At 59.7% G+C, this 12,089-nt stretch overlaps 1 protein-coding gene across 1 annotated transcript in view; it reads right to left on the bottom strand.

The window, feature by feature from the left end:
• Positions 1 to 9,865, bottom strand: part of LOC142483678 (cell adhesion molecule CEACAM3-like) — a 66,099-nt gene extending 56,234 nt beyond the window's left edge. Inside the window, exons 1-2 of the mRNA XM_075583694.1 lie at positions 7,743 to 9,865; positions 3,717 to 4,064 (exon numbers count right to left, since the gene is read on the bottom strand). Coding sequence (XP_075439809.1) covers positions 3,717 to 4,064; positions 7,743 to 7,803 — 409 coding nt within the window. The 5' untranslated portion in view covers positions 7,804 to 9,865. The remainder of the gene's footprint in view (positions 1 to 3,716; positions 4,065 to 7,742) is intronic.
• Between the last annotated feature and the right edge of the window lie 2,224 nt (positions 9,866 to 12,089).

The raw sequence follows: 12,089 nt of genomic DNA, 5'->3' as shown, positions 1-12,089 counted from the left end.
CCCCCGTCCCTATCTGCAGGGCTGGGGGGATACGCCTCTTACCCACCTATCCCTGTGTAAGGGATAACTCACTCCCCCAGTCCCTATCTGCAGGGCTGGGGGGATACGCCCCTTACCCACCTATCCCTGTGTAAGGGTAACTCTCTCTCCCCAGTCCCTATCTGCAGGGCTGGAGGGATACGCCCCTTACCCACCTATCCCTGTGTAAGGGATAACTCACTCCCCCAGTCCCTATCTGCAGGGCTGGGAGGATACGCTCCTTACCCACCTATCCCTGTGTAAGAGATAACTCACTCTCCCAGTCCCTATCTGCAGGGCTGGGAGGGTACGTCCCTTACCCACCTATCCCTGTGTAAGGGATAACTCACTATCCCCGTCCCTATCTGCAGGGCTGGGAGGATACGCCCCTTACCCACCTATCCCTGTGTAAGGGGTAACTCACTCTCCCTAGTCCCTATCTGCAGGGCTGGGAGAATACGCCTCTTACCCACCTATCCCTGTGTAAGGGGTAACTCACTCTCCCAGTCCCTACCTGCAGGGCTGGGAGGATACGCCCCTTACCCACCTATCCCTGTGTAAGGGGTAACTCACTTCCCCAGTCCCTATCTGCAGGGCTGGGAGGATACGCCTCTTACCCACCTATCCCTGTGTAAGGGATAACTCACTCCCCCGTCCCTATCTGCAGGGCTGTGAGGATACGCTCCTTACCCACCTATCCCTGTGTAAGGGGTAACTCACTCTCCCAGTCCCTATCTGCAGGGCTGGGGGGATACGCCCCTTACCCACCTATCCCTGTGTAAGGGGTAACTCACTCTCCCAGTCCCTATCTGCAGGGCTGGGAGGATACGCCCCTTACCCACCTATCTCTGTGTAAGGGGTAACTCACTCTCCCAGTCCCTATCTGCAGGGCTGGGAGGATACGCCCCTTACCCACCTATCCCTGTGTAAGGGGTAACTCGCTCCCCTGTCCCTATCTGCAGGGCTGGGAGGATACGCCTCTTACCCACCTATCCCTGTGTAAGGGGTAACTCACTCTCCCAGTCCCTATCTGCAGGGCTGGGAGGATACGCCTCTTACCCACCTATCCCTGTGTAAGGGATAACTCCCTCTCCCAGTCCCTATCTGCAGGGCTGGGAGGATACGCCCCTTACCCACCTATCCCTGTGTAAGGGATAACTCACTCTCCCAGTCCCTATCTGCAGGGCTGGGAGGATACGCCCCTTACCCACCTATCCCTGTGTAAGAGATAACTCACTCTCCCAGTCCCTATCTGCAGGGCTGGGAGTATACGCCTCTTACCCACCTATCCCTGTGTAAGGGATAACTCACGCCCCCAGACCCTAACTGCAGGGCTGGGAGGATACGCCCCTTACCCACCTATCCCTGTGTAAGGGATAACTCACTCTCCCAGTCCCTATCTGCAGGGCTGGGAGGATACGCCCCTTACCCACCTATCCCTGTGTAAGAGATAACTCACTCTCCCAGTCCCTATCTGCAGGGCTGGGAGGAAACGCATCTTACCCACCTATCCCTGTGTAAGGGATAACTCACTCTCCCAGTCCCTATCTGCAGGGCTGGGAGGATACGCCCCTTACCCACCTATCCCTGTGTAAGGGATAACTCACTCTCCCAGTCCCTATCTGCAGGGCTGGGAGGATACGCCCCTTACCCACCTATCCCTGTGTAAGGGGTAACTCACTCCCCCAGTCCCTATCTGCAGGGCTGGGGGGATACACCCCTTACCCACCTATCCCTGTGTAAGGGATAACTCACTCCCCCGTCCCTATATGCAGGGCTGGGGGGATACGCCTCTTACCCACCTATCCCTGTGTAAGGGATAACTCACTCTCCCCGTCCCTATCTGCAGGGCTGGGAGGATACGCCCCTTACCCACCTATCCCTGTGTAAGGGATAACTCACGTCCCCGGTCCCTATCTGCAGGGCTGGGAGGATACGGCCCTTACCCACCTATCCCTGTGTAAGGGGTAACTCACTCTCCCAGTCCCTATCTGCAGGGCTGGGAGGATACGCCCCTTACCCACCTATCCCTGTGTAAGGGGTAACTCACTCTCCCAGTCCCTATCTGCAGGGCTGAGAGGATACGCCCCTTACCCACCTATCCCTGTGTAAGGGATAACTCACTCTCCCAGTCCCTATCTGCAGGGCTGGGGGGATACGCCCCTTACCCACCTATCCCTGTGTAAGGGATAACTCACATCCCCCAGTCCCTATCTGCAGTGCTGGGAGGATACGCCCCTTACCCACCTACCCCTGTGTAAGGGGTAACTCACTCTCCCAGTCCCTATCTGCAGGGCTGGGAGGATACGCTCCTTACCCACCTATCCCCGTGTAAGGGGTAACTCACTCTCCCAGTCCCTATCTGCAGGGCTGGGAGGATACACCCCTTACCCACCTATCCCTGTGTAAGGGATAAATCACTCCCCCAGTCACTATCTGCAGGGCTGGGAGGATACGCCTCTTACCCACCTATCCCTGTGTAAGGGATAACTCACTCTCCCAGTCCCTATCTGCAGGGCTGGGAGGATACACCACTTACCCACCAATCCCTGTGTAAGGGATAACTCACTCTCCCAGTCCCTATCTGCAGGGCTGGGATGATACGCTCCTTACCCACCTATCCCTGTGTAAGGGATAAATCACTCCCCCAGTCACTATCTGCAGGGCTGGGAGGATACGCCTCTTACCCACCTATCCCTGTGTAAGGGGTAACTCACTCCCCCAGTCTTTATCTGCAGGGCTGGGAGGATACGCCCCTTACCCACCTATCCCTGTGTAAGGGATAACTCACTCCCCCAGTCCCTATCTGCAGGGCTGGGAGGATACGCCTCTTACCCACCTATCCCTGTGTAAGGGGTAACTCACTCCCCCTGTCCCTATCTGCAGGGCTGGGAGGATACGCCTCTTACCCACCTATCCCTGTGTAAGGGATAACTCACTCCCCCGTCCCTATCTGCAGGGCTGGGAGGATACGCCCCTTACCCACCTATCCCTGTGTAAGGGATAACTCACTCCCCCAGTCCCTGTCTGCAGGGCTGGGAGGATACGCCCCTTACCCACCTATCCCTGTGTAAGGGATAACTCACTCCCCCGTCCCTATCTACAGGGCTGGGAGGATACACCCCTTACCCACCTATCCCTGTGTAAGGGGTAACTCACTCCCCCGTCCCTATCTACAGGGCTCGGACAAAAAGCTCCTTACCAGCGTACCACCCCAAAGTCTCAGCGGTACCCTATAGTCGTGGTCCTTCAGGTCTGTGGTGTCCAGGTGTCTTGGTGTGTGCTCAAGACTCTCCTGATGTCAGCCCATTTGGGTGCTAAGGAGTCTTTGTGCATGTGTCTCTGCTCTCCTGTGTCTGCACACGTGTGTGCTGAGGAGTCTCTCTGTTTCTCACATGAAGCTTTATTTCAGAGCTCCGATTAGCCAGGTGGAGCCTGGTTACTTGAGTGGCTGCAATTAACCAGCTCCCTGTGGGATTCAGAGCTCTGAGGCAGCTTTAATTAAACAGGAATAAGTCCCTGTTACACCAGGGTAAATCTCTTCCAGTCTCTTCCACTGGGACTAATAAACAGCTGACCCCCTGCTCCTAACTGGGGGTATCCCGGGGCGGCCATATACACAGTATATCCATACTACCAGCACAAGCAAAGGATTCTGGGAGAGATACTCAGGGAGGGAGAGGTCACACATTACTCACCATATACAGGCAGGGACACTGTGTATTGTAGCTGAGTATTCGCCTGTATCTGCGCGGTGTAATTACCCCGGTCTGAGGTAACGAGGTCAGAGATCTGTAACGACCCGTCTGGGAGCGGTGACGCCCGGGAGAAGTACTGTGCCCCCGGTACCAGTGTATTAATATTCGGGCTGTAGAAGAGGATTTGGTTCTGGGAGTCCGTGCCTGACCCTTTATACCAGGAAAAGCCTTGTATTGTCTCAGTGACCCCGGTGACCTTCAGGGTGACATTCTGTCCGACCGCCGGACTCTCAGGGATCCGCTGAATAACGAATCCACTGGTCACCTCCATCCACAGACTGAGGAGAACTGCAAGAGAGACAGGAGCGTGAGGAGCGCAGGCACCGCTCTAATACAGGGAGCGCAGACACCTCTCTAATACAGAGAGCGCAGGCACCTCTCTAATACAGGGAGCGCAGGCATCTCTCTAATACAGGGAACGCAGGCATCTCTCTAATACAGAGAGCGCAGCCATCTCTCTAATACAGAGAGCACAGCCATCTCTCTAATACAGAGAGCGCAGGCATCTCTCTAATACAGAGAGCGCAGCCATCTCTCTAATACAGAGAGCGCAGGCATCTCTCTAATACAGAGAGCGCAGGCATCTCTCTAATACAGAGAGCGCAGGCACCTCTCTAATACAGGGAGCGCAGGCACCGCTCTAATACAGGGAGCGCAGGCACCGCTCTAATACAGGGAGCGCAGGCACCGCTCTAATACAGGGAGCGCAGGCACCTCTCTAATACAGGGAGCGCAGGCACCTCTCTAATACAGGGAGCGCAGGCACCTCTCTAATACAGGGAGCGCAGGCACCTCTCTAATACAGGGAGCGCAGGCACCTCTCTAATACAGGGGCGGGTGTCTGTCTGTGAGGGGGCGGGTGTCTGTCTGTGTGGGGGCGGGTGTCTGTCTGTGTGGGGGCGGGTGTCTGTCTGTGTGGGGGCGGGTGTCTGCCTGTGTGGGGGCGGGTGTCTGTCTGTGTGGGGGCGGGTGTCTGTCTGTGTGGGGGCGGGTGTCTGTCTGTGTGGGGGCGGGTGTCTGTCTGTGTGGGGGCGGGTGCCTGCCTGTGTGGGGGCGGGTGCCTGCCTGTGTGGGGGCGGGTGTGTCTGTGTGGGGGCGGGTGTCTGTCTGTGTGGGGGCGGGTGCCTGTCTGTGTGGGGGCGGGTGCCTGTCTGTGTGGGGGCGGGTGCCTGTCTGTGTGGGGGCGGGTGCCTGTCTGTGTGGGGGCGGGTGTCTGTCTGTGTGGGGGCGGGTGCCTGTCTGTGTGGGGGCGGGTGCCTGTCTGTGTGGGGGCGGGTGCCTGTCTGTGTGGGGGCGGGTGTCTGTCTGTGTGGGGGCGGGTGTCTGTCTGTGTGGGGGCGGGTGCCTGTCTGTGTGGGGGCGGGTGTCTGTCTGTGTGGGGGCGGGTGCCTGTCTGTGTGGGGGCGGGTGTCTGTCTGTGTGGGGGCGGGTGTCTGTCTGTGTGGGGGCGGGTGTCTGTCTGTGTGGGGGCGGGTGCCTGCCTGTGTGGGGGCGGGTGCCTGTCTGTGTGGGGGCGGGTGCCTGCCTGTGTGGGGGCGGGTGTCTGTGTCTGTGTGGGGGCGGGTGTCTGTGTCTGTGTGGGGGCGGGTGCCTGTCTGTGTGGGGGCGGGTGCCTGTCTGTGTGGGGGCGGGTGGCTGTCTGTGTGGGGGCGGGTGTGTCTGTGTCTGTGTGGGGGCGGGTGTCTGTGTCTGTGTGGGGGCGAGTGCCTGTGTCTGTGTGGGGGCGAGTGCCTGTCTGTGTGGGGGCGAGTGCCTGTCTGTGTGGGGGCGGGTGTCTGTCTGTGTGGGGGCGGGTGTCTGTCTGTGTGGGGGCGGGTGCCTGTCTGTGTGGGGGCGGGTGCCTGTCTGTGTGGGGGCGGGTGCCTGTCTGTGTGGGGGCGGGTGCCTGTCTGTGTGGGGGCGGGTGCCTGTCTGTGTGGGGGCGGGTGCCTGTCTGTGTGGGGGCGGGTGCCTGTCTGTGTGGGGGCGGGTGCCTGTCTGTGTGGGGGCGGGTGCCTGTCTGTGTGGGGGCGGGTGTCTGTGTCTGTGTGGGGGCGGGTGTCTGTGTCTGTGTGGGGGCGGGTGCCTGTCTGTGTGGGGGCGGGTGCCTGTCTGTGTGGGGGCGGGTGTCTGTCTGTGTGGGGGCGGGTGTCTGTCTGTGTGGGGGCGGGTGTCTGTCTGTGTGGGGGCGGGTGCCTGCCTGTGTGGGGGCGGGTGCCTGCCTGTGTGGCGGCGGGTGCCTGCCTGTGTGGGGGCGGGTGCCTGTCTGTGTGGGGGCGGGTGCCTGCCTGTGTGGGGGCGGGTGCCTGCCTGTGTGGGGGCGGGTGCCTGTCTGTGTGGGGGCGGGTGCCTGTCTGTGTGGGGGCGGGTGCCTGTCTGTGTGGGGGCGGGTGCCTGTCTGTGTGGGGGCGGGTGCCTGTCTGTGTGGGGGCGGGTGCCTGTCTGTGTGGGGGCGGGTGCCTGTGTGTGTGGGTGGGTGCCTGTGGGGGTGGGTGTCTGTGGGGGTGGGTGTCTGTGTGGGGGTGGGTGTCTGTGTGTAGCGGTGGGTGTCTGTGTGGGGGTGGGTGTCTGTGTGGGGGTGGGTGTCTGTGTGGGGGTGGGTGTCTGTGTGGGGGTGGGTGTCTGTGTGGGGGTGGGTGTCTGTGTGGGGGTGGGTGTCTGTGTGGGGGTGGGTGTCTGTGTGGGGGTGGGTGTCTGTGTGGGGGTGGGTGTCTGTTTGGGGGTGGGTGTCTGTGTGGGGGTGGGTGTCTGTGTGGGGGTGGGTGTCTGTGTGGGGGTGGGTGTCTGTGTGGGGGTGGGTGTCTGTGTGGGGGTGGGTGTCTGTGTGGGGGTGGGTGTCTGTGTGGGGGTGGGTGTCTGTGTGGGGGTGGGTGTCTGTGTGGGGGTGGGTGTCTGTGTGGGGGTGGGTGTCTGTGTGGGGGTGGGTGTCTGTGTGGGGGTGGGTGTCTGTGTGGGGGTGGGTGTCTGTGTGGGGGTGGGTGTCTGTGTGGGGGTGGGTGTCTCTGTGGGGGTGGGTGTCTCTGTGGGGGTGGGTGTCTCTGTGGGGGTGGGTGTCTCTGTGGGGGTGGGTGTCTCTGTGGGGGTGGGTGTCTCTGTGTGGGTGGGTGTCTCTGTGTGGGTGGGTGTCTCTGTGTGGGTGGGTGTCTCTGTGTGGGTGGGTGTCTCTGTGTGGGTGGGTGTCTCTGTGTGGGTGGGTGTCTCTGTGTGGGTGGGTGTCTCTGTGTGGGTGGGTGTCTCTGTGTGGGTGGGTGTCTCTGTGTGGGTGGGTGTCTCTGTGTGGGTGGGTGTCTCTGTGTGGGTGGGTGTCTCTGTGTGGGTGGGTGTCTCTGTGTGGGTGGGTGTCTCTGTGTGGGTGGGTGTCTCTGTGTGGGTGGGTGTCTCTGTGTGGGTGGGTGTCTCTGTGTGGGTGGGTGTCTCTGTGTGGGTGGGTGTCTCTGTGTGGGTGGGTGTCTCTGTGTGGGTGGGTGTCTCTGTGTGGGTGGGTGTCTCTGTGTGGGTGGGTGTCTCTGTGTGGGTGGGTGTCTCTGTGTGGGTGGGTGTCTCTGTGTGGGTGGGTGTCACTGTGTGTCACTGTGTGTGCCTGCCGCAGAGTGTTGTTTGTCTGTGTTTGTGTGTGTCACTGTTAGTGTGTGTGTTACTCTGTGTGAGTCAGTGTGTGTTACTGTGTGGGTGGTTGTCTGTGTGTGTGTGGGGGGGTGTCTGTGAGTGTGGGTGTCACTGTGTGTCACTGTGTGTGTGCCTGCCGCAGAGTGTTGTTTGTCTGTGTGTGTGTGGGGGGGGGGTGTCTGTGTGGGTGGGTGTCTGTGTGTGTGGGTGTCACTGTGTGTCACTGTGTGTGTGCCTGCCGCAGAGTGTTGTTTGTCTGTGTGTGTGTGTGTGTCACTGTTAGTGTGTGTGTTACTGTGTGTGAGTCAGTGTGTGTGTGTGTGTGTTACTGTGTGCGTGTGTGTTACAATGTGCACGGAGGTGTCCCCCTCCCGATGTTACCTGCCAGCACACAGACCCTAAGACGGGTGTCCAGTGGTGGGGTGTCTCTCCTGCCGAGCATCGCGCTGTGTGTGCCGCAGAGCGGTGTGTCACTGTGTGTGTCACTGTGTGTGTCACTGTGTGTGCGTGCGCCGCAGAGCTGTGTGTGTGTGTGTCACTGTGTGTGTGTGCCGCAGAGCTGTGTGTGTGTGTCACTGTGTGTCTGCCGCAGTGTTGTGTGTCACTGTGTGTGTGTGTGTGCGTGTGCCACAGAGCTGTTTGTGTGTGTCACTGTATGTGTGCCCGCAGAGTGTTGTGTGTCACTGGGTGTGTGCCGCAGAATTGTGTGCGTCTGTGTGTCACTGTGTGTGTGTGCCGCAGAGTTCTGTGCCACTGTGTGTGTGCGTGTGCCACAGAGCTGTCTGTGTGTGTCACTGTATGTGTGCCGCAGAACTGTGCGTCACTGTGTGTGTGTGTGCCGCAGTGTTCTGTGTCACTGTGTGTGTGTGCCGCAGAGCTGTGTGTGTCACTGTGTGTGTGTGCCGCAGAGCTGTGTGTTTCACTGTGTGTGCCGCAGAGCTGTGTGTCACTGTGTGTGTGCCGCAGAACTGTGCGTCACTGTGTGTGTGTGTGTGCCGCAGTGTTCTGTGTCACTGTGTGTGTGCCGCAGAGCTGTGTGTGTCACTGTGTGTGTGTGTGTGCCGCAGTGTTCTGTGTCACTGTGTGTGTGTGCCGCAGAGCTGTGTGTGTCACTGTGTGTGTGTGTGCCGCAGAGCTGTGTGTGTCACTGTGTGTGCCGCAGAGCTGTGTGCGTCACTGTGTGTGTGTGTGCCGCAGAGCTGTGTGTGTCACTGTGTGTGTGTGTGTGTGTGTGCCGCAGTGTTCTGTGTCACTGTGTGTGTGTGCCGCAGAGCTGTGTGTCACTGTGTGTGTGCCGCAGAGCTGTGTGTGTCACTGTGTGTGCCGCAGAGCTGTGTGCGTCACTGTGTGTGTGTGTGCCGCAGAGCTGTGTGTGTCACTGTGTGTGCGCAGAGCTGTGTGTGTCACTGTGTGCGCGCAGAGCTGTGTGCGTCACTGTGTGTGCCGCAGAGCTGTGTGTGTCACTGTGTGTGTGCCGCAGAGCTGTGTGTGTGCCGCAGAGCTGTGTGTCACTGTGTGCCGCAGAGCTGTGTGTGTCACTGTGTGTGTGCCGCAGAGCTGTGTGTGTGCCGCAGAGCTGTGTGTCACTGTGTGCCGCAGAGCTGTGTGTGTCACTGTGTGTGTGCCGCAGAGCTGTGTGTGTGCCGCAGAGCTGTGTGTCACTGTGTGCCGCAGAGCTGTGTGTCACTGTGTGTGTGCCGCAGAGCTGTGTGTGTCACTGTGTGTGTGTGTGCCGCAGAGCTGTGTGTGTCACTGTGTGTGTGTGTGCCGCAGAGCTGTGTGTGTCACTGTGTGTGTGTGCCGCAGAGCTGTGTGTGTCACTGTGTGTGTGTGTGTGTGCCGCAGAGCTGTGTGTGTCACTGTGTGTGTGTGTGCCGGAGATCTTGTGCTGCAGAGCTGTGTGTGTGTGTGTGCCGCAGAGCTGTGTGTGTCACTGTGTGTGTGTGTCACAGTGTGTGTGTGCCACAGAGCTGTGTGTGTCACTGTGTGTGTGTGTGTGTGTCACAGTGTGTGTGTGTCACAGTGTGTGTGTGCCGCAGAGCTGTGTGTGTCACTGTGTGTGTGTGTCACTGTGTGTGTGTGTGTGTGTGCTGCAGAGCTATGTGTGTCACTGTGTGTGTGTGTGCCGCAGAGCTGTGTGTCACAGTGTGTGTGTGTCACAGTGTGTGTGTGCCGCAGAGCTGTGTGTGTCACTGTGTGTGTGTGTGTCACTGTGTGTGTGTGTGTGTGTGTGTGTGTGTGTGTGTGTGTGTGTGTGTGTGTGCCGTAGAGCTATGTGTGTCACTGTGTGTGTGTGCCGCAGAGCTGTGTGTCACAGTGTGTGTGTGTCACAGTGTGTGTGTGCCGCAGAGCTGTGTGTGTCACTGAGTGTGTGTGTGTGTGTGTGTGTGTGTGTGTGTGTGTGTGTGTGCCGCAGAGCTGTGTGTGTCACTGTGTGTGTGTGTGCCGGATCTTGTGCTGCAGAGCTGCCTGTGTGATAGTGAAAGTAGCAGATCACTTCCTCATCATACAGCGTCTCCCTCCTCCCCACCCACTGTGTAACACACCCCACCCACTGCTTCTCCCTCCTCCCCACCCACTGTGTAACACACCCCACCCACTGCTTCTCCCTCCTCCCCACCCACTGTGTAACACACCCCACCCACTGCTTCTCCCTCCTCCCCACCCACTGTGTAACACACCCCACCCACAGCGTCTCCCTCCTCCCCACCCACTGTGTAACACACCCCACCCACTGCTCTCCCTCCTCCCCACTCACTGTGTAACACACCCCACCCACTGCTTCTCCCTCCTCCCCACCCACTGTGTAACACACCCCACCCACTGCTTCTCTCTCCTCCCCACTCACTGTGTAACACACCCCACCCACTGCGTCTCACTCCTCCCCACCCACTGTGTAACACACCCCACCCACTGCTTCTCCCTCCTCCCCACACACCGTGTTACACAGCCCCACCCACTGCTTCTCCCTCCTCCCCACTCACCGTGTTACACAGCCCCACCCACTGCTTCCTATCCCCTCCCACCCACCGTGTTACACAGCCCCACCCACTGCTTCCTATCCTCTCCTCTCCCACCCACCGTGTTACACAGCCCCACCCACTGCTTCCTATCCCCTCCTCTCCCACCCACCGTGTTACACAGCCCCACCCACTGCTTCCTATCCTCTCCCACCCACCGTGTTACACAGCCTCACCCACTGCTTCCTATCCCCTCCCACCCACCGTGTTACACAGCCCCACCCACTGCTTCCTATCCCCTCCCACCCACCGTGTTACACAGCCCAATCCACTGCTTCCTATCCCCTCCTCCTCCACCCACCGTGTTACACAGCCCCACCCACTGCTTCCTATCCCCTCCCACACACCGTGTTACACAGCCTCACCCACTGCTTCCTATCCCCTCCCACACACCGTGTTACACAGCCACACCCACTGCTTCCTATCCCCTCCTCTCCCACCGTGTTACACAGCCCCACCCACTGCTTCCTATCCCCTCCTCTCCCACCCACCGTGTTACACAGCCCCACCCACTGCTTCCTATCCTCTCCCACCCACTGTGTTACACAGCCCCACCCACTGCTTCCTATCCCCTCCCACCCACCGTGTTACACAGCCCCACCCACTGCTTCCTATCCCCTCCTCTCCCACACACCGTGTTACACAGCCCCACCCACTGCTTCCTATCCCCTCCCACCCACCGTGTTACACAGCCCAACCCACTGCTTCCTATCCCCTCTCACACACCGTGTTACACAGCCCCTCCCACTGCTTCCTATCCCCTCCTCTCCCACACACCGTGTTACACAGCCCCACCCACTGCTTCCTATCCCCTCCCACACACCGTGTTACACAGCCCCACCCACTGCTTCCTATCCCCTCCCACCCACCGTGTTACACAGCCCCACCCACTGCTTCCTATCCCCTCCTCTCCCACCCACTGTGTTACACAGCCCCACCCACTGCTTCCTATCCCCTCCTCTCCCACCCACCGTGTTACACAGCCCCACCCACTGCTTCCTATCCCCTCCCACCCACCGTGTTACACAGCCCCACCCACTGCTTCCTATCCCCTCCTCTCCCACCCACCGTGTTACACAGCCCCACCCACTGCTTCCTATCCCCTCCCACACACCGTGTTACACAGCCCCACCCACTGCTTCCTATCCTCTCCCACCCACCCACCGTGTTACACAGCCCCACCCACTGCTTCCTATCCCCTCCCACCCACCGTGTTACACAGCCCCACCCACTGCTTCCTATCCTCTCCCACACACCGTGTTACACAGCCCCACCCACTGCTTCCTATCCTCTCCCACCCACCGTGTTACACAGCACCACCCACTGCTTCCTATCCCCTCCTCTCCCACACACCGTGTTACACAGCCCCACCCACTGCTTCCTATCCCCTCCCACCCACCGTGTTACACAGCCCCACCCACTGCTTCCTATCCCCTCCTCTCCCACCCACCGTGTTACACAGCCCCACCCACTGCTTCCTATCCCCTCCCACCCACCGTGTTACACAGCCCCACCCACTGCTTCCTATCCCCTCCTCTCCCACACACCGTGTTACACAGCCCCACCCACTGCTTCCTATCCCCTCCCACCCACCGTGTTACACAGCCCCACCCACTGCTTCCTATCCCCTCCTCTCCCACACACCGTGTTACACAGCCCCACCCACTGCTTCCTATCCCCTCCCACACACCGTGTTACACAGCCCCAC

Source organism: Ascaphus truei, unplaced genomic scaffold, assembly GCF_040206685.1.
Source record: "Ascaphus truei isolate aAscTru1 unplaced genomic scaffold, aAscTru1.hap1 HAP1_SCAFFOLD_354, whole genome shotgun sequence".
Lineage (NCBI taxonomy): Eukaryota > Metazoa > Chordata > Amphibia > Anura > Ascaphidae > Ascaphus > Ascaphus truei.
Note: the sequence above shows the minus strand (reverse complement) of the source record. Positions and strands in the feature narration are given on the sequence as shown.